The sequence below is a fragment of the Amblyomma maculatum genome, chromosome 7 (assembly GCF_055883805.1).
Source record: "Amblyomma maculatum isolate TAMU_Amacu chromosome 7, ASM5588380v1, whole genome shotgun sequence".
In the NCBI taxonomy this organism is placed as follows: domain Eukaryota; kingdom Metazoa; phylum Arthropoda; class Arachnida; order Ixodida; family Ixodidae; genus Amblyomma; species Amblyomma maculatum.
In genome coordinates, this window is record NC_139350.1 from 125,809,479 (window position 1) to 125,827,619 (window position 18,141).

The 18,141-nt window shown below is 44.7% G+C and overlaps 1 protein-coding gene across 5 annotated transcripts in view; it reads right to left on the reverse strand.

Annotated features, from left to right (window-relative positions):
• LOC146184673 (uncharacterized) overlaps positions 1–14,044 on the reverse strand; it is a 233,890-nt gene extending 219,846 nt beyond the window's left edge. For all 5 annotated transcript variants that reach the window (XM_084609450.1, XM_084609448.1, XM_084609449.1 and 2 more), the window contains exons 1-2: positions 13,988–14,044; positions 2,393–2,505 (exon numbers count right to left, since the gene is read on the reverse strand). In XM_084609450.1, the coding sequence (XP_084465576.1) occupies positions 2,393–2,505; positions 13,988–14,029 (155 nt within the window). In that variant the 5' untranslated portion in view covers positions 14,030–14,044. The remainder of the gene's footprint in view (positions 1–2,392; positions 2,506–13,987) is intronic.
• Between the last annotated feature and the right edge of the window lie 4,097 nt (positions 14,045–18,141).

Below are 18,141 nucleotides of genomic sequence, written 5' to 3' on the forward strand. Positions count from 1 at the left end.
AACAAAATCCAGTCTATCTTTTTCTTCAGTTGGTAATTGAGATTATACTTTCATTCCCTGCATCTGTGGTGACTTCTGCTGTGCATTTTAATTGCGGGACGTATTCGTATAATCACTCCTCCTCAAACAGGAAGATGGTTAAAATTGAAAATTGGCAATTTTTTTTTTGTCACAGGCTAACGTCAGGAGACACATAATATGCATATGTTTGTTTACCTAGAAGGAGCTAAGTAAGTATTGGGCCTCTTCCATTTCTCTTAGTTTTTTGTTTTCTAGTCGCTCGTAATTCCTAATTACTCATTTTTGTTCTTCAATGATTTCCCTCCTGTAGCAGAAGATGCTTTGGCTTTTAAGGGAGCGGGAATCCGCCCTCCTACTTCTGCCACGGGGACATTTTTACCCTGCCCGAAAATTTCAAACATTTAGCCCTCGGCCAAGGCGAAGGGGAGCCTCCTGTGAGAGTGGCGAGCTCTACCACCGAAGCCAAGTTTACTAAGTCGTCGATGACGGTCGATTTGTACATGCACCCTGGTTGGAGAAACAACATCAATGACATTGACCAGCTCTTTCTGTGCAACTGGCCTCCAACATTCCTGAACCTACGTCTCAAACACTTTGCGCGTAGCGGCAAAAGCAACAGCTTGTCACGCTGCATCATCGGAGTTCAGAGACCACAGAAGGAATTCTTATTTTTACAGCCCGGTGCATATCGCCACCGCCCTCGTCGTAAATTCGGCGTCAAGTGACGCCGCTCGGCGTGCGAAAGTGCGCGAACTGAAGTACTCTATAAGACCGTAACATTACTTACGTGGCTAAGCTCGTTTTCTGAACATCATGTGGCAATGCTTGTTCGCTGACTCATTTGTTCAATAGGCAATTTATGGGATTAAGCGAATCGAATCGGGAGGGCCAATTGCTGATAACAGCCACATACTTGTATTTGCTTCGACTACGGCGTCTGTCCTGGAGTGCGGATTCCAAGTGCTTTATTGGGCATCGCTTTTTTTTTTTTTCACCCCTTGTACATCACAATAGACGGAATCAAAATTACTACCATCATTTTGCCTCCATCCTTCTGAAAGTGTTCCTCATTCGCCGACCAGGAGTGGACATTTATAAGAACGGTCCTCTGGTCATCTTTATCATATATCTGTAGTGTCATTAGATAAGCATCTCAGCAAAAAAAGAAAAAAATATTACTTACCTTCCTGTTGCAATAGCATTCCTTTTTGTTTAACAGTCCTTCCGAAGGCTACAGCTCCGACAGCATCTGTTTCTCAATCTTTCTTTATAAAGTGTTTTTCTTTTCTACTACACATTCTTTCTTTTTTTTTTTTTTACGTGCTATTTTTCGATTTCTACACTCGCGAAATGGTACTGGCCGGGACACGCTTGTTTTTCAACTTTTTTATTAGTCCCACCACGATATTAGTACTTCCTGGTCCCTAAGCCTTTGAGGTATTCGTGAAAGTTTTTAAAAGCTGATGGAAATTTAAGCAATCTGTCGCAGCATGCGCCATATTAATTTCTCGTAAAATGTTCTTGTTCTTTATCAAACATTTATGCAACTATTTATTAAACACATATGCAACTAACGTTCAGTGTGAAGTGAGTGCACCTTCCTACGGTCTGCAGCAAAAAACGAATCGTATACAGGGCAATACAGGTTATTATGGCTGACACGAGACCAAGATTTAACGCTTCCATTGCCATTTAGTCATTATGCACGTTTTAGTACTTTCCCGTGTTTTGCTAGTTTTCCGACTATTGTTTTGGTTCATGTCTTAAGCAAGTAGTTGGACTTGTGTGGCGTTAACGGAGCTGACTAAATATTTTTGCTCCCAGCCGGACGAGCGTGGTCACTGTGGTGGCTTGCTTTGTGTTTCGCGCATTGCCTGCCGTTAACGTTTGGGTGGCAGTGCAGATTTCTGGAGCCTGCCTAGCATTATAGGCATTACAGTTTGCGTTCAAGCGTACGCATATCGCTCTCATAACCACGAGTTTGATACTTGCGACCCAAGTAATGGAACTACATTAGTTCTCGCGTTCTCTACACGCTGCGGGAAAGTCGCGGTTATGTATCGTAAACCGCTTACGTGGAAAGATACGCCAGTTGTCTGTTTTTTCCCCCCTAGTCACGCCAAGTGGGCATTCAGACCTCCGCCAGTGCTGCACTCGCACCAACAGTATACCTGTTATTGCGAAAAATGACCAATACTTTACTTCCGATTTCAAGTTGTCGCATTGAACTGATGTCGACTGGACACCAGTGAAGCTCGTAACCCGAGTAAACGATTTAAGTATGCAGGTGCTTACTCGAAAGTTATGATTTTCTGCGTCATAACGGCAAGTTATATTTTTATGCTCGAGGATAAATTGGGAGCGTGCATACTTCTGGCTGTAGTTGGGCATGCTGATCTTCTCAAGCGTCTGCTTCTTCCTACGGATCTTTGCCTGGCTGCTCATCTCGGCGTTTGACTGCAAGTCCTCGCCAGAGAACAGGACCTGCGGAGAGGAGGAAAGCGACAAGTTTGCAACGTTATTAGAGAAGAGGTCATACCACGATACAGGATTGACACAAAACAAAAACAAAAAAAAAGGGGGGGGGCACCTAAAGTAGAATTATTGGCTTAAAAAGAAATTAAAGAAGAAATGACATAGATTGGCAATTAGGAGTAGAGTATGGTGCGAGGGCTTACAGAGCCACGAGCCGCCACCACAAAATGCTGTTGTTGCTGGTACTTTCCCCTAAAAAGCCTTATATGTATATGTGCCATCCTCCTTTACCCCTCGTCTCTTAGATCACAACTGCGCACTTAGAACTTTTAGTGGCACTGTCATTCCATATTTGCGCGTCTGCTGAGGAATCGAGGGCCCCAGTGAGGCCGCGCCACCAACGGCGACAGAGCGTCATTGTCTCAGACTTCAGGATTTCGACGGCGGCAAGATTTTAACAAATTTTTGGGGCATTTTTATTCTTGTTAATTATGCGCAAATCATTCCTATATATCAATCCGCACGCAGTTTTCGCTTATACGACCGCTAAATAATTTATAATTAATTTTCTTTTCTCACTAGTTTCGGTTTCTGCAGCCGAGAGATGGCAATGACGTCATAATCATGTCTTGATGCGCGGCATGAAAAAACAGCGATATAAGCGCTGATTCTTGATTCGTAGTGATTCCTGTTCTTGAGGCAGGCTGCTTTATCATTGTTGGAAATCATTTGGTTATAATGGTCATATAAAATGATCAGAGCTATTACGTAAACTGTTAAGAAAACTTGATGAGCAGCTAGTTCGTAAGAGAGGCCGTTCCAGACGATAGCAGCGCGAAAAAAAAAAGAAAAAAAAAAGGAAGGGTGCGAAAAAGGGAACGGTACGGGTGCGTTGGCAAAAACCAGGGATGGCCGGTATGATGAGATTTGTGAATTGGCGGCGTGAAGGAGCGTCAGCGTTACCAAAAGGATAGCTATCTATGTGAAAGACAGGTTGCACAAAATTTTTCATTTCCTTCAATACAGATTATTTAGGACAGGACAAACAGGAGTTTCAGGTGTCATATAGATAATTTATTTATCATTCAAGAATATGATTGAAAGAGGTTATACGCTTGACGTAATAACTCGTTTTCAAGAAAGGTTGGTTGGTTGGTTTGTGGGGTTTAACGTCCCAAAGCAACTCAGGCTATGAGAGACGCCGTAGTGGAGGACTCCGGAAATTTCGACCACCTGGGGTTCTTTAACGTGCACTGACATCGGAGCTGTAATAAGACTCAATCGAAATATCATGAATTAAATCACCACTTTAGGGACCAGAAAGCGTTGATCGTTACAGCGGATGCGCAAGTAAATAAATAAATTTCCCCAAGCACATACACGTAAAATTAAGCTATTTGGACACGGTAGCGTTTAGGGCCCCGTGTAACAGAAAACTCGGCGTTAGCATCGTTGGTCATGAATGAAAAATCTGGACTGGTCGCTATGGTCCCTACGTCAGAGGCGCGTGCTCTCGCGCGAGAATTTAAAACACCCCACAATGCTCACATCAGGCGTGACGTCACACGTGGAATGAAAGTTACGAAAGCATGGAATGTATTGCGAATCAAATTTCGCCGCATGTCTGAAATGATTTAACTTTATAAAATATTCAGTTTAGTTTGAAGAATATTTCTGGGATATTGGCGGGTTTCGGAACCCGTTCACGAGCCTTGGGCTGAGCGCCATAGACTCCACACTGAATAGGCCACACAAGGTACAGTGGTGCGGCTTGGGAACAAACAAGGCCGGATATGCATGTCTTGTGGTCTTCTAAGTTAAGTGGTATCTTACTCAACTGTGCAGTATTAGGTCTCTGCATGGTTAGAAAGGTTGCTATCGCGTCATACCCTAAATGTCCCCCTAAGTTTTTCTTCTAGCGTACCGCTCATGCCGAGGCAATAGCTGGAAACAATATCAGTTAATACCTTTAATAATAATTAGGAGTGTTGTGCGCCCCACGACGTACTTTGCACAATCGCTGACGCTGTCGGTAATTCAGGCAAGAACGAGTCGCCGATTAAATATGCGAGAACTTTCATGTCCACTTTGTGCGACAAACTCGCAGAAAAATGCCAAATAGTTAATTAGAACAATATTAATAAATAAAAAAAAAACGCGACACGCGCGACCTTTGCGGCTTCTCAAATTGCCTCTTCCGCCTTCAGGAAAACGTCTGTTGTTGTGCAAACGTCTTAATGACATGAGAGGTAATGATCAAGAGCAGTCGTTTGCGCAGTGTCTGGACAACACTGCAGTGGCATTTATGGGGAGATAGAGCGATGCCGCTAACCATGCAGTGTACTAAATGTGCGAATTTGTAACTTCCGCTTGAGACACGCTGCGCGAAGAAGCCATGCGATCTAATACAAAGCAGATGGTCACCTGAACCAGCAATCTTTGGCTCTTCAGAAATTCAGCCTTTGCCAGATTCGCCCTTTATGAGACGTGGCCGGTATAAGAAAAAGTTTCGATACCCTGACATTTGTGCAATTTTCAGCGAAGAGGATCCTAAACTGAGGGTTTCATTTCGGCTGAAAGCGTTCGCGAATAGGTGCTCGGGTTCCGTATTACGAGAAGCACAACGACTGGCGGTGCTTTGACTGGGACTTCGGCGCTTATTCTCGACAGTGGTGGAAACCAAAGAGCAAAGAAAAAAAGCTACAGGCCATGAAGTCTCTGTTTAGGAAACCTAGCTGTTTGAGGCCGAAGTGTGCTTGCCGCCATCTTGGGTGCGTGAATTTTGGTCCTTTTAATGCACTTTTACATTCTATTTCACGTTTACCGTCCTTACCCGCCCCTACGTGACCTCTGCACAGCGATGAGAAGCCAACGCAGTCGTCACGAACATGAAAGTCGAAGTCGTTTATGAGATGTCGCCCGGAAGCCAAGTAAACAGTTTTTGGGTCAACTTAATTTATTAGGCAACATTATAGGTTATTGCAAGATGCTGTTAGAAAAATATTGAAGGGAATGGTAGAGTCTTCCAATGCGCAAGGTAATGTTAATTTTAAATATTGTCCTTCGTTCCAGCCAAGCACTTAAGACTACCATAAAAAACCAATGAAGAAAGGGTTCGATCGTAATACAAAAGCTAACCCTGAATACCTACGAACGTATCGAGGCTACACCTGCGAATATAGTGGTTTTAAATATTACGATATATATATAAAAAAAAAACCTCATTTCTAAGTAGCTTCCTGTTCAAAATTATGCTTGTACAGAATTTCTGAGCATGTGCCTGTGAGACAACAAAACGGTCCAATCAGGGGCACAACAGGGCAGGGCGTTAGCGGCGCGACTATTGACCCCTCATATAACCCTCGCAGTGGTCCAGTAAAACCTGATATAAACAGCCCACGCTATAGAAACGGTACGTTCGATCAGCTACCACACGTCGCAGTAAAAATGTATGCCGAGATAACCAATCTCATTTTTTCATCCGCGGCTCCATTAACACAACGCATTGTTTGCATGCACGTTCGCTTAATTGCAGCTCCCTTTCCCACGAGGGTAAAAGAGGCGTGAGCACCCCAGTCCATCACTGACTGTGGCGGCGCGCTGTGCTCCTAAAGTGATAAATTTTGACATGCCGAAGCCTTGGCGGAGAGGCACCCTCAAACCAGAACATTATGTCAGTGCGGTCAACGATAAGAGGAGATGCTTTATGGCGGCTCTGCTGACTTGACTAATGGGCTCAACGTCGAGCGGTAGATGACAGGTCATTGGGAGATAGGGAGATCAAGCGAAAACCTAGTGTCATGTGGCTGGTCGCTGTCTTGATGGATGGGCTATAGTATGTAAGCAATACCGCCAATTCGGCAAGCTGGTTCAAGTTCACGATGAAATATGGCTCTAATATGGTATTTTGCAATTCGCATTATTATTCAGCATGTGGAGGGGTGCTGGCGCTGAAAAAAAAGAAGGCAACAAAGAAATCCGTATCTTGATCTTGACCATGTAGATTGAAACCGGGACCAGTGTACTGGAGAAATCTGCTACACTTTTCCCAGCGTAACAAGCGCCGTTTCACTAAATGTTCATAATGCGGCATCCACAGATGCTCCCCCCCCCCAAAAAAAAAACAAAAACAAAAAACAAACAAACAAACAAAAAAAACAAGAAAAGAAAACAAACTAACATAAAAAGCCAGACGACTTCCGCAAGCTCTCATTCCGATGCATGGAAGGCTTTCACATTTATTCATCGATGCAAGGACGTTGAAGACGGCTTAGCACCATCAATATAACTACCAACTACTATAGGACAATGAGCTTTACCATATTTCAGTAATTAACCGTGCAGTTTGGTAGCTGCGGCCACAAAATCCTGCGACCTACCTGATCTCATCTGCAAAACTGAATCTCGGTCGCTCCCTGCCATCGCCTTAATTATTTTAACCTTAATCACCACCTGTCATCTTCTCTGCACACTACATGCCTCGCCTATGCCCAGTTTCACTTTTTGATTTCAGTTAGGACGTTGTAAACTAAATCAGCTATCATGTGCGAATTGACCGCTTGGTGTCCATGCGCTGCCGCTAATAAAAAAAAACACAAACCCTAAGACAATTTTTCTCTATACGCTTAGCGTGCCCGCTGCGAATAATGCAGCATGTCGTTTAGCGACTGGCCTCTTGGGTACGCATGCCTTCTCAACCACCACCAGCAGTGCCTTACATGTCTGTGCTTCTATTTGCGTCAAACGAACAATACCGAACGCGGCTGCCTGCTTGGGCACCAGCCATACAACAGCTATCGCTGTTAGCCGCCAGATTCGCCACCTGACCGCCAGATTCAAATGGTCTGAGTAGCAGCACATTCCCCGCGCTCAGGGAAATAGACTGCCCGCAACTATGCCCGTGGTTTTTTCGGCCAGGCGGTCGGTGAGCTTGTTGATATTTCACGAAATTACGATGCACTGCCGGGAGGGCTTAAATAATATACCCCTCGCACATAAGTCGCTGAGCAGGCTACGCGGAGGCATCTGCAAAATGGCTCTTTCGCCAATACATTTATAAATGTTAACTTATACATCCAGGCTGTACTCCTCTAAATGCCAAAATTGTTATGCTCCAAAAGCAAATCTTACCTCCCCACTTAATCACTGGCCTGGGTTAAAGCCCAGGACGGAACTCCGCCTAAACAAGCGGCCCTCCTCCCCTCATCTTCGTGACAATTGACGACACCCGGATACCAGAAGTGAACAAAATCCGTATTCTTGGTATCCTGATACGAAACAATGGCAAGAACCCAGGCAGCACAAATCTTGGGCCCAGTGTTGGTATGGTGTTGGCAATGTCCGGGCCATTGTAAGACCAGTCGTTACCGACGTAGTACCAACACTGGGCCCAATGTTTGTGCTGCTTGGGAATACTGCCACCATCACTAAGCTGATGGTGATTGTTCATCAAACAATCTGCCTCATTCGCCGCTTAGCCAACCGCCATCGCGGCATGCTCGAGCATAACCTCAGACGCCTGGTGGCACATGCTTTTGTCCTGACCCGTGTTGTATACTCCCCTTCCTACGTCTTTCTCACGCGGGCGGTGGAAGACAGGGTTAACGTCCTCATCCGACAGGCGCACAAGGCCGCCCTCAACTTACCCCGTTACACCTCCAATGAACGCCTCCTTCACATGGGCCTCCATAACTCCCTGGCTGAGCTCACGGAAGCCCACCGCTCAGCCCAGTTGGAGCGATTATCATCTAACCTCACCGGCCGGAACATCCTTGCTCGCATCCATCTCTCACCTCCCGGTCACCGCTCTACACAACATACACTTCCCCCTGCGATACACCGCGTTCTTAAGGTGCATCTCCTGCCTAAGAATATGCACCCAGAGCACCATGTCGCTCGTCGCAAGGCACGCGCAGACGCTCTTCACAAACACTATGGCTTCCAGCCAGAGACCGTTTATGTAGACGCTGCCTCATACTCCTCCCGCCCTGCGTTCGCCCTCAGCATTGTCTCCAACTCTTTGCAACTTGTCGCGGCAAGGTACAACTTTTGCCTTCACTTCCCTGGAGGCGGAGGAGGCGGCGGTTGCCCTCGCCATATCTACTACCCGTGCCACCACAATCTTTAGCGACCTTAAATCCACCGTGCGAAACTTAGCCTGTGGTCGGATTTCTGGCCCAGCCTTCCGGTTCCTCGCTTCTCTCCCCCCACTCGACACCCTGTTCAATTATTACGGGTGCCCGCTCCCACGGGTTACCCAGGTAACGCAGTAGCTCAATATTTTGCTCGAGGATACGTCAGCTTCCGGCCCCAACACGTAGCCAAGAGCCGACCCGTCATTAGGATGTACCCACTTAAGGTTCTTAACATGGCATAAAGTTTTCACCACCAGTTCAGTTCAGTTCAGTTCAGTTCAGTCATTCAGTCGTGTCCGACTCTTTGTGACCCTATGGACCATGTAACGCCACGCTTTCGGTTTCTCACTATCTTCCTAACATCACATAACTTCATCTGTAGCGTCTCGAGGATGCCATCTAACCATCGCGTTCGCTGCCTACCCCTTCTCCGGCGACCCTCAACCTTTCCCAACATCAAATCTTTCTCCAGCGACTCCTCTCTTCTCATCAGATGACCCAAGTAGCTGAGCTTTAGCTTTAGAATTTGACCCTCCAATGCGCAGTCAGGGTTTATGGTCGACAATATCGACTGATTTGATCTTCTGGCAGTCCAAGGAACTCTCAAGAGTCTCCGCCAGCACCACAATTCAAACGCGTCAATTCTCACCACCACCACCTAAACAACACTTTGGACTGGGAGGCTGCCGTGTCTAGCTCGGACCCTGCGGGACAACTGCAGGCCCTTGCCTGGGATTTGGAGGTCACTGGGAGTCAAGGAAAGAGTAGTGATTTCAAGCTTTTATTTTTGTTTTTGTTTAACTAAAACGAAGTAAGTTTTTCTTTCACTCTTTCTAGCCCTTAGAGATGTGATATATATATATATATATAAACAACGTTCCGATGGTCGGCACGTTGTTTTTCCTTCTACTTTGCGTTTATCTTTCCGTTGAACAGATTACATTACTAATTTATGTGATTACCGAAGTAAAAATAAAAAAAAAGACATAAAGTACAATCCCCAATGCCTTCCGCCTCGCCGACTGTTGGCTTCTTTCCTTCATGTATTATAACGAGTACCCTTATTTCCCCCTCATTTATCTGCTATATATATATATATATATATATATATATATATATATATATATATATATATATATATATATATATATATATACATATGATACAATGCTAACCCGAGTGCTGACTTTACAATCCCTGTGTTTCAGTGCTTAATATAAAATTACTACTGGGGTTTCTGCAAACACTTGTGCATAGCTGAAGAAGATTAGACGATTGTATTTTGCATTGTAACACTATAATTGTGGTTCTTGAGGCTCGCGTGCGTTAATACGAATGAGAAAAAGCTTTCATCTTTTAACTAATAATGTTTAGCTGCGCCTGAAATGTATCAGGTGAACAAGGTAAGCCAGAAAGCGAAATAAAATATAAGGGAAGCGGTCGACCTCCTTAGTAGCTGCACGGCCGAGTATGGCAGCGTGATCGCTCGATCTGACGTCGAGATTAAAATGATTACCTGTTAGTTTAGTTTACACATTCAGACGCTGCATTAATACGTATTCGTTGCGCTCATATAGTACAGGGAAAGAAAACATTCAATAAGAAATACCAAGGCGCGTTATTCACACAAAATTTTAAATACTAAAAATATATATATTTCTTTTTATTTCAGAAGTGATTCGGAAACTGGATTCATAATACTGTTTATGTTAGAATTATACGCAAGTCCACATTAAACAAAACCAAACGTTCCCCATCAGCAGGAGATCGCTTCAAGCAGAACAGTACACAGAAACGACTTACGCAAACAAATGCCGCCACATGCACAAATCAAATGCCCCAACTTAATACAATGTACAGTGATCCTCAATTAACGAACATTGGCAAGTTGGATCCTCAATAGCGACAATACACAAATCAAACACTTTAAGTTCATTCACCTTTTTTTTTGTGCCGCCTTTCATATGTTGATAATCAAGAGGTGAAGTTTGAAGCAACTTTTCAGCCTCTGTCATAAAAGTGCAATTGAAGAGTATATAAATCCCCGGCAATGATTGATTAGAGTGGGAATAAGGCCGGGAATCTCCCGATTCTGATTCAGGCGCATTTGCCTTTTTTGCTTCTATGTACTATGTAGTATTTACGTACATAGACATACATGTACATAGTATATATAGTACTATGTACATAGGCAGTCATAAATTTAAGGAACGCGGCACATGCATAAAATATTATTTGTCTGCATTCGAGGCACATTTATCGAAATTCAGTGGTATAATCTAGCATAATGATTGCACTCAGCATTAAGCTGTATCATCTTCCAAGGTTGCATGAGAAAAACCTCGATTGAAATGGGCTTTTTCGTAAACATCGCGCTCCATGAATCTATGAGATCGGGGGCGGGCTAGAAGAAGAAAGACCACCTAATCGCATAGGTGCGCTATCGACTGGTGCCTAATGACGACTGTTGTGGCGGTGCAAGCCGTACTTACATGTCTTATTATTTTTTTTTATAGCGAAGGAAGACGATCGTTAGCTTACATCGATCCTACGGGCCAAGACTGCCATTCGTGCGTTCTCTGCGTGCATTACGTGACGGTGCCAAGCTCTAAGCAGCTGTGTGCAAGTACATATTGCCAGGGGGCGCTCGGAGCGAAAGACGTTGAAGTGGCGCTCGGAGAAAAAGACGAAGTAAATCGGCTCCGGACTGGCAGGACGTACCTAAACCTTGGATCGTGTAATTCCACCTGCACCGGCTCTGTTAACCTAGCCCTAGTCGCCAATACCGTGAAAATATGTATACGTGTGTATGAATCGGCATCAAAAGACTCGCAGGGATGTGTATAAGCGTTCTATAGAACATTAAACACGCAGCGTGCGTGTAGAAAGATAAGATAGATAGAAAGATAGAAAGATGTAGAAAGAAAGAAAGAAAGAAAGAAAGAAAGAAAGAAAAAAAGAAAGAAAGAAAGAAAGAAAGAAAGAAAGAAAGAAAGAAAGAAAGAAAGAAAGAAAGAAAGAAAGGGCGCTGTCGATTTACGCCCGCGATTAAAGATAAGACAACGTCATTTTCCACTGGCAGCCGAAAAAAAAGTTTTAAAAGTGCCCTCACAAAACACTTATATGGCTACTGCATGGTGGTAGTTTCCAAGATAGCAATTTTAAACATAGGAAGAAAAGCTGTCATAAAAAACAAATATGAACGCCTTGTAAAGTTTCCGCATCAGAAGTGATGAGTCAGTTTGCTGTGGTAATATATTATTGCTGTTAAATGCAACTGAAGTTCGTCACACATTTGAAATTGGCAAAATAGAAACGGCACGCCTTTTTAAAGTTTGTGAAATGGCTGCAATATCGCCGCGGGTTTTTCTGCTTTGCTGTAAAAAGTGTTTTAAATATCAGTGGATTGTGGGCCAATGCGAAAACGTTGGTCGCTACCACGGTGGAAGAATAGACTTCCACCGTGGTCGCTACTAAAGTACTCGCAGGTTGTATCGTGCAGAAATATTACGATTGGTTCAAGTTGCGCATTGCTTCAATGCCTTGCGCTTTCATTAGTACAAAAAAAAAAAGAAAGGAAAGAAAAATACGGCGCACCAAGAACATGTTTTCCTAGAGTAGGTGGTTGCAAGTATTATCGCATACATGAAGCGTGTGTGAGAACGACTTGACGCATTCCTACCGCTTGAAATGAACCAATAATTTAATTTAAATATTTCACCAGCTGCTCAATATATATAGGCGCAAACAAGAAAGAAATAGAACACTGCAGCGTTGACATTCTGTGCTCATCATGTGTCATGTGCGCGTACAAGAGCATTATTAACACGGTTGCGTACACACCAAAAAACCTTCGTACGTGATAGAACAAGAGTGAATTCAGTTCAACAACTGTGCAGGCCGTCGATATCGCGCTGGGAACACATCCAGGTAGGTCACAAAAAACGTTTGACCCAAATCATACAATAAAGGCACGCGTAGAGAGCATCTGCATTATGCACATGAATCTATTCCACGCCAGAGTTCAGAAATTAGTCACGTTAACCATTCGGCTTCATTCGTACGAAGACGCACCAGTCGGTACCCTAATTTTTTTTTTCCTGACAGCGGTTATTCACCGCTGTCAGGAAACGAAGCAAAGCACGCGAATAGCAGGCACGCAGTTTACCCAAAGAAATATCTCGAAAAAATAATGTAACTGCTGATCCAAATTCCCACAACCAGCTTCTGTGTTGTTCGTCAATCAAAGAGCCTGCTGGCACCTTCACACTAGCTAGCTTTGCGCGCTGGTCGATGGCCAACGCGCTCATCAGGTTTAGGGCCAAGGAGAGGTATCCGCATCTGATGCCTCTGTCACGTGGGCCACACGACGCATAGTCAAATCTAGGGTTGAAACCTTCGTTTCGGACTCAGTGCAAATTTTTCGCCATCCGACCATGACGATTGAACGATCTGTATAGCAGCAGTGAGCGGAAAAAAGAAAAAAGTCCCTTTTAAGATCTGGCTTAATAAACAAGTTTAACCGACAGCAAGAGCATACAGAGGAGGCGGGAGGAGAAGCAGATTGGGGTAGACGATATCATGGCGACTAATTTATATTTTTTACTGCGGCCAAAAAGAGCGAAAAATTCACAAATGTGCACTGGAATTTCTCTAATACATTTGCCGTCTCAAATATTGAACTTGAAACAGTGCAACACATGTCAAGGAAGCGGGCGACATCAGCATGGTGTTGCCTGGCTTCTTTTTGCGTTTGCAGCGTTTCAAGGTATCTGGCATGACTTTTTGACCAACTGAAATGTTAATTAATATAACTGCCACAAAATCCATATGATTGTGAATCATGGATGCAACCTTGCTGAAGCGCTTGCCAGTACCGGCAAGCTGAAAGGATCGTACGATGCGTCATGTCCATAAGCTTTGACATGACATAAGAAACTGTCATATAATAAAATAAAAACGGTGAGTGCAAAATCACCATTACATTACGTAAACTACCCTAGTACACTTTGAACTTAATCAAGTACATTAACATTACTGAGATTTAGACATTCAACATGCATGTACATAAGAGGATGCAAACACTGACTTCTATACAGAAAAGCTGCATAGAAATGATCTGCCACATTGTTATATAGCCACACTGGCGCCTTTAGTGAAACGTCTGCTTGACAGGAAGGGGCTGTTGACAGAGTGGGAATAATTAAAAATCACGGGCGCTTCTCGGCAAAGTACAAAACACAGCATAGAGATCAAGCAAGTTGCACACTCTTTTCCTTCATCAAGCTACGAATTTCCTGCACATCGAAGGCGATTTCCTTAGCTACCGAGCGCAGCTAGAAACCAGCGGTACGGACCTTTTTTCTTGTAAACTGCGGCCTCCAGCAGAAGGACTTCATCGCGCCAACGACGAACGGAGCCCGCGGCGATTTCGGCCACCGAGTCAAGAGCTGCCGCTTTCCCCCGAAAACCCCTAGGTTCGCACGACCGCCGGTCGGTGGGCCTCTCTGTACGCGAGCGGGAACAGCGGAGGAGAGGCTGCGGTAGCTGCCAAACGCTCAGTGCGGCAACCAATACCACAGACCGAAAGATTGGCCGTCGAGGTGACCGCGAGTCTGTGTGCACAGTCATGGAGTATCGCCTAGCAGCCAATGTGAACAAGACGCATGCGCGGACCAAGTTCACCATGGTCGGGCACAGGGCACATCTCTGAAAGTGTAGAGCCCCTTAACGCTCGGAAATCAGGGAATCGCCATGTCGAGTACTCAGTGTGATGGTTAAGTCGGTCGTCAGGAGAGGTTTGAGGTATGAGAAAGCGGTTAAGGGAATTTCTACAGCAAAGCTCCATTACGTAGCTTGGTGATGGGCATTTGTGCGTGCGTGCGCACCCATGAAGACATCGCTGAACGTAAGCAAATTCCATTCTGAAGTGTGCAAGTTTACTTATTTATCTTTTTTTCCAGCTATTCGAAGCCGAGAATAAATAGTTGTGAATAGCACTTGTGTTCATCCCCTTGCTTGCGCTTGGTGCAATCTGCGCCAAGTCATAAATTATGGTCGCTAATCGTCCTCCTGGTGGAGGCTAGTGGTTCTACTGCCTGTTAGAAATAGGACAAGTCAGTGGCATGCGGACTGCAGCGCCATGCGCTGCGCTTCCAGGCCACAGCGATGGGGTCACCACTAACGTTCCGTAGCCGCGGATGCGGAGTTGGGGAGAGGGCAACAGAGCCAAGCGCGCGCGTGTTTCGTGTCATTCGCGGAGACAGCGGAGACCGGAGCCCGTGACAGGCGCGCGGGGGCAACGAAGAATCCACTCGAACCGCACAGCGGGCAAATCTCAGCTCTGGTGTTCGAAATATAGACGCAGCACTGCACGAGGGGCAGCAGCGGTTGTTGCCTCCGCATTCTTCGAACGAGCGTATCCAGACATCACGCTTGGTGCGAGTTCCTGCTGGATGCGCGAGCGGAATTGGAGATGAAGAAAGAAGTTCGTGAGCGTAGAGGCCGCCTTGCGACAATGCCATGATACGAGCAGCTGTCTAGTGGCTCGAGCGGGATGAGTAAGATCGAAGAGCGGACCAGTTTACCACCTGTTTCTTTCGCAAGAGTCTAACAGCCATTTTTTTTTCTATACTAATTCCCAATATTTGCTCTTTGGCGCTGTTGAACAAATAGACAGCATAACCTCGTTCATATGCAAGATTAAAATAGTTTAAGGCGCAAAAGACAGACAAACACAAAGGTAAGTGACGGGACGAAGCGCCAACTCCCAACTGATTTTATTGCGTGCAAGAAAACGTACTTAAATAGTTTTTAGTCACATGCGTAGGTGTCACCTAAAGCTCAGGAACGACCTGATAAGGCGCGCTCCAGGAATATCTTTTCACAGTTATATAATAAAATTGATGTGTCGCTTACGCACACGTCGCCTTCTTTTTGATATAAAACGCTTCTATCAACTTCCTGGCATACTTATCTTTGCTTTTGCCCAGAATGTGCACATCAGTGAAGCATGGCTCACAATTGCGGGACGGGCATTCATTAATGTGCTTAGTTATATGGGTGCCTTCCTTGTTCTGCTGTACGTTTTTCTCGTGTTCCTCTCGTGTTCCCTCGTCCGCTCATTCAGGCACCTGCCTGTCTGACCTATGTAGGAGTGGCCGCAAGACAGGGGGATTTCATAGACAACCCCTTTCATGCAATAAAATAATTTGGGAGTTGGTGCTTCGTCCCGTCCCTTACCTTTGTGTTTGTCTGTTTTTTGCGCCTTAAACTATTTTAATTATGAACCAAAACCAACTAGCCCAGCAGCAAGTGCTTTTATTCATATGCAAGCTTTACTTTCCATGTGCGCTTATAACACGTTGGCACTTGACGCAGTGGAACGGAGGAAACTATTCTTCCCTAAGTAGCATGCTCTGTTTCCGGGGGAGGGGAGGAACTGGCTGGCCACTTGCTGGGGGAGGGGGTCGCTACGACTGCAAGCTCGGTGAGTTGCACCCTTACTCCACAGGTGTCCACAGAAACAAGTGTGACAGATACTGCGTCTTTCCATTATAACCAGCTCCACTTTCACTACCACCTTCCTTCTTTCTCTTACTGCATGATTCAGGTGTACCCAGAAGCAAGTGTGACAGATACTGCGCCTTTCCATTCCTGTGAACCAATTATGAAAGGCACGCTTCAGAGCTCAAGTGGAAGACGTCACCACACATGGTACACACTGCTAAGAGAGTAATTCATGAATAATGCGAGCGCCCACACCGAACTGCAGGGGAATAACTGTCCAATAACCGAGAATTCACACACTCACAGAAAAAAGCATGAATTTTTGATTTAGTTTGCATAGATCTCTAGCCGATCGTCCCTTGGCTTTCGAGGAAGGCCTGGCCCGGATCTAGCCCGCCTTCATTCTCCTTTAAAACATATATTGCTAGAAATTCGATGAGACACTTGCTAACTTTGGCTACATCGTTTTCAAGTCAGTTTAAGATATTTGAGAAGGTTCTTTCTTCTCATCTGCAGCTTGTGGCATTAGTCTCTTCGCCGCGCAACGTTTCTATGGGCCCACGCGCTGCCTCGCGCAACCTCCCGATAACTTAATTGCTCTCTTCATTTCTCCGACCACAAAGCTTCCTTATTGACAGTCACGAACTACTAGTGGAGTGTTTCTTGAAGGGATATGTGTGAAAAATAAAATAGTTGTCTGTAATAGCGCATACATGTCTTGCTCGAAATCTTTGCCTCAATCTATCGAAAAACGTGAAACAGCTGACGAGCAGGGCTCAAATTTCGCATTAGGAAGTAACGTAATTATCGGGAAATGTTTTTTTTTCCAAAACCAGGTCTATTTTAATCGAGCGAAAATATTTTTAGTAAGTATTTTATGCCTCTGATAGCTCCTAGAGTGGTTTATAGCCTCCACGAATATCGCGTGCGTCGTTTACAAGAGGTCGGAAAGAGGGCACTTTAAGGTCTCAAATAACGCGTAGAACTTGCGTGAAAAATTTCCTACTGTCAGTATATTGCTGGCTAATACTGGCGTGCCGTGTTTTTATTCTTCGGGGAAAATATCATGGTTAAGAAGGACAGGATTATTTTTGTACATTTTAATCAAGTTTAATAGTTCCGCGTTCGTTTCGAAAAATTCAAAGGGCCGACACATGACCAGCTTTTTTTTTTTTTTCTGGTAAATGCTGCAGCAAAATACTTGTTTCAATCTGATGAGCTTGGACATGAATTACCCAGATGCAATGCCTAACGGGTTGGTCACTAAGTTTCACTGTTCTCTGGTCTGAAGAGCGTATGCCTGCTCGTTAACGAAAGACTTCTGCCGATGCCCGTTGAGTGGTTACACGCTCATCCTGCCGCTACCGTAGGAGCTCCGTGACCAATGTGGCTCACAATCTGGTCTGCATGTGAAAATATGGCTCAGGATGAAACAGGCCTCCACCATGCACGCGCAAGGGGAAGCTATGCCCAAATGCCGCCATATTTCGCCCTGTCAGCATCTCATCCATGTTGTTTGCTGTAAATTTCAAATGTTCTTATATTGTAATTAATTTGAGTCTTTCAAAGAAACTCTCTTGCAGGACGACTGACAAATAATTGTTCCCTTTCGCTGCCAAGGTGTAATCTGACCTGCTAGATCTTTCTTTAACAGCATATCAGATATCCTGTTCTCATACAACCTGACCCAAATTGTCAATTTCCCAACCGGGATTGTCGGTTGCTTGAGTTCTCTTTTGGACGTCATATTCGTTAGCAACCACTTCCTTGAAAACACAGCTCACGTTGAACCTCTAGAAGGCTTATTATCCGATCACAGAATAATCCACTGCTCTTTACAATTTCCAAATCCTGTCCGAACATTAGGTCCTGCAAAGCGTGTGCTGTCTTTCAAGAACGCAGATGCTGCTGCTATTATGACATATCTAGCTTTTAAATACGATAATTTCTTAAATTTAGTTTCCGATGAACATTCATCTGTAGATGCAATCTGGACCGAGTT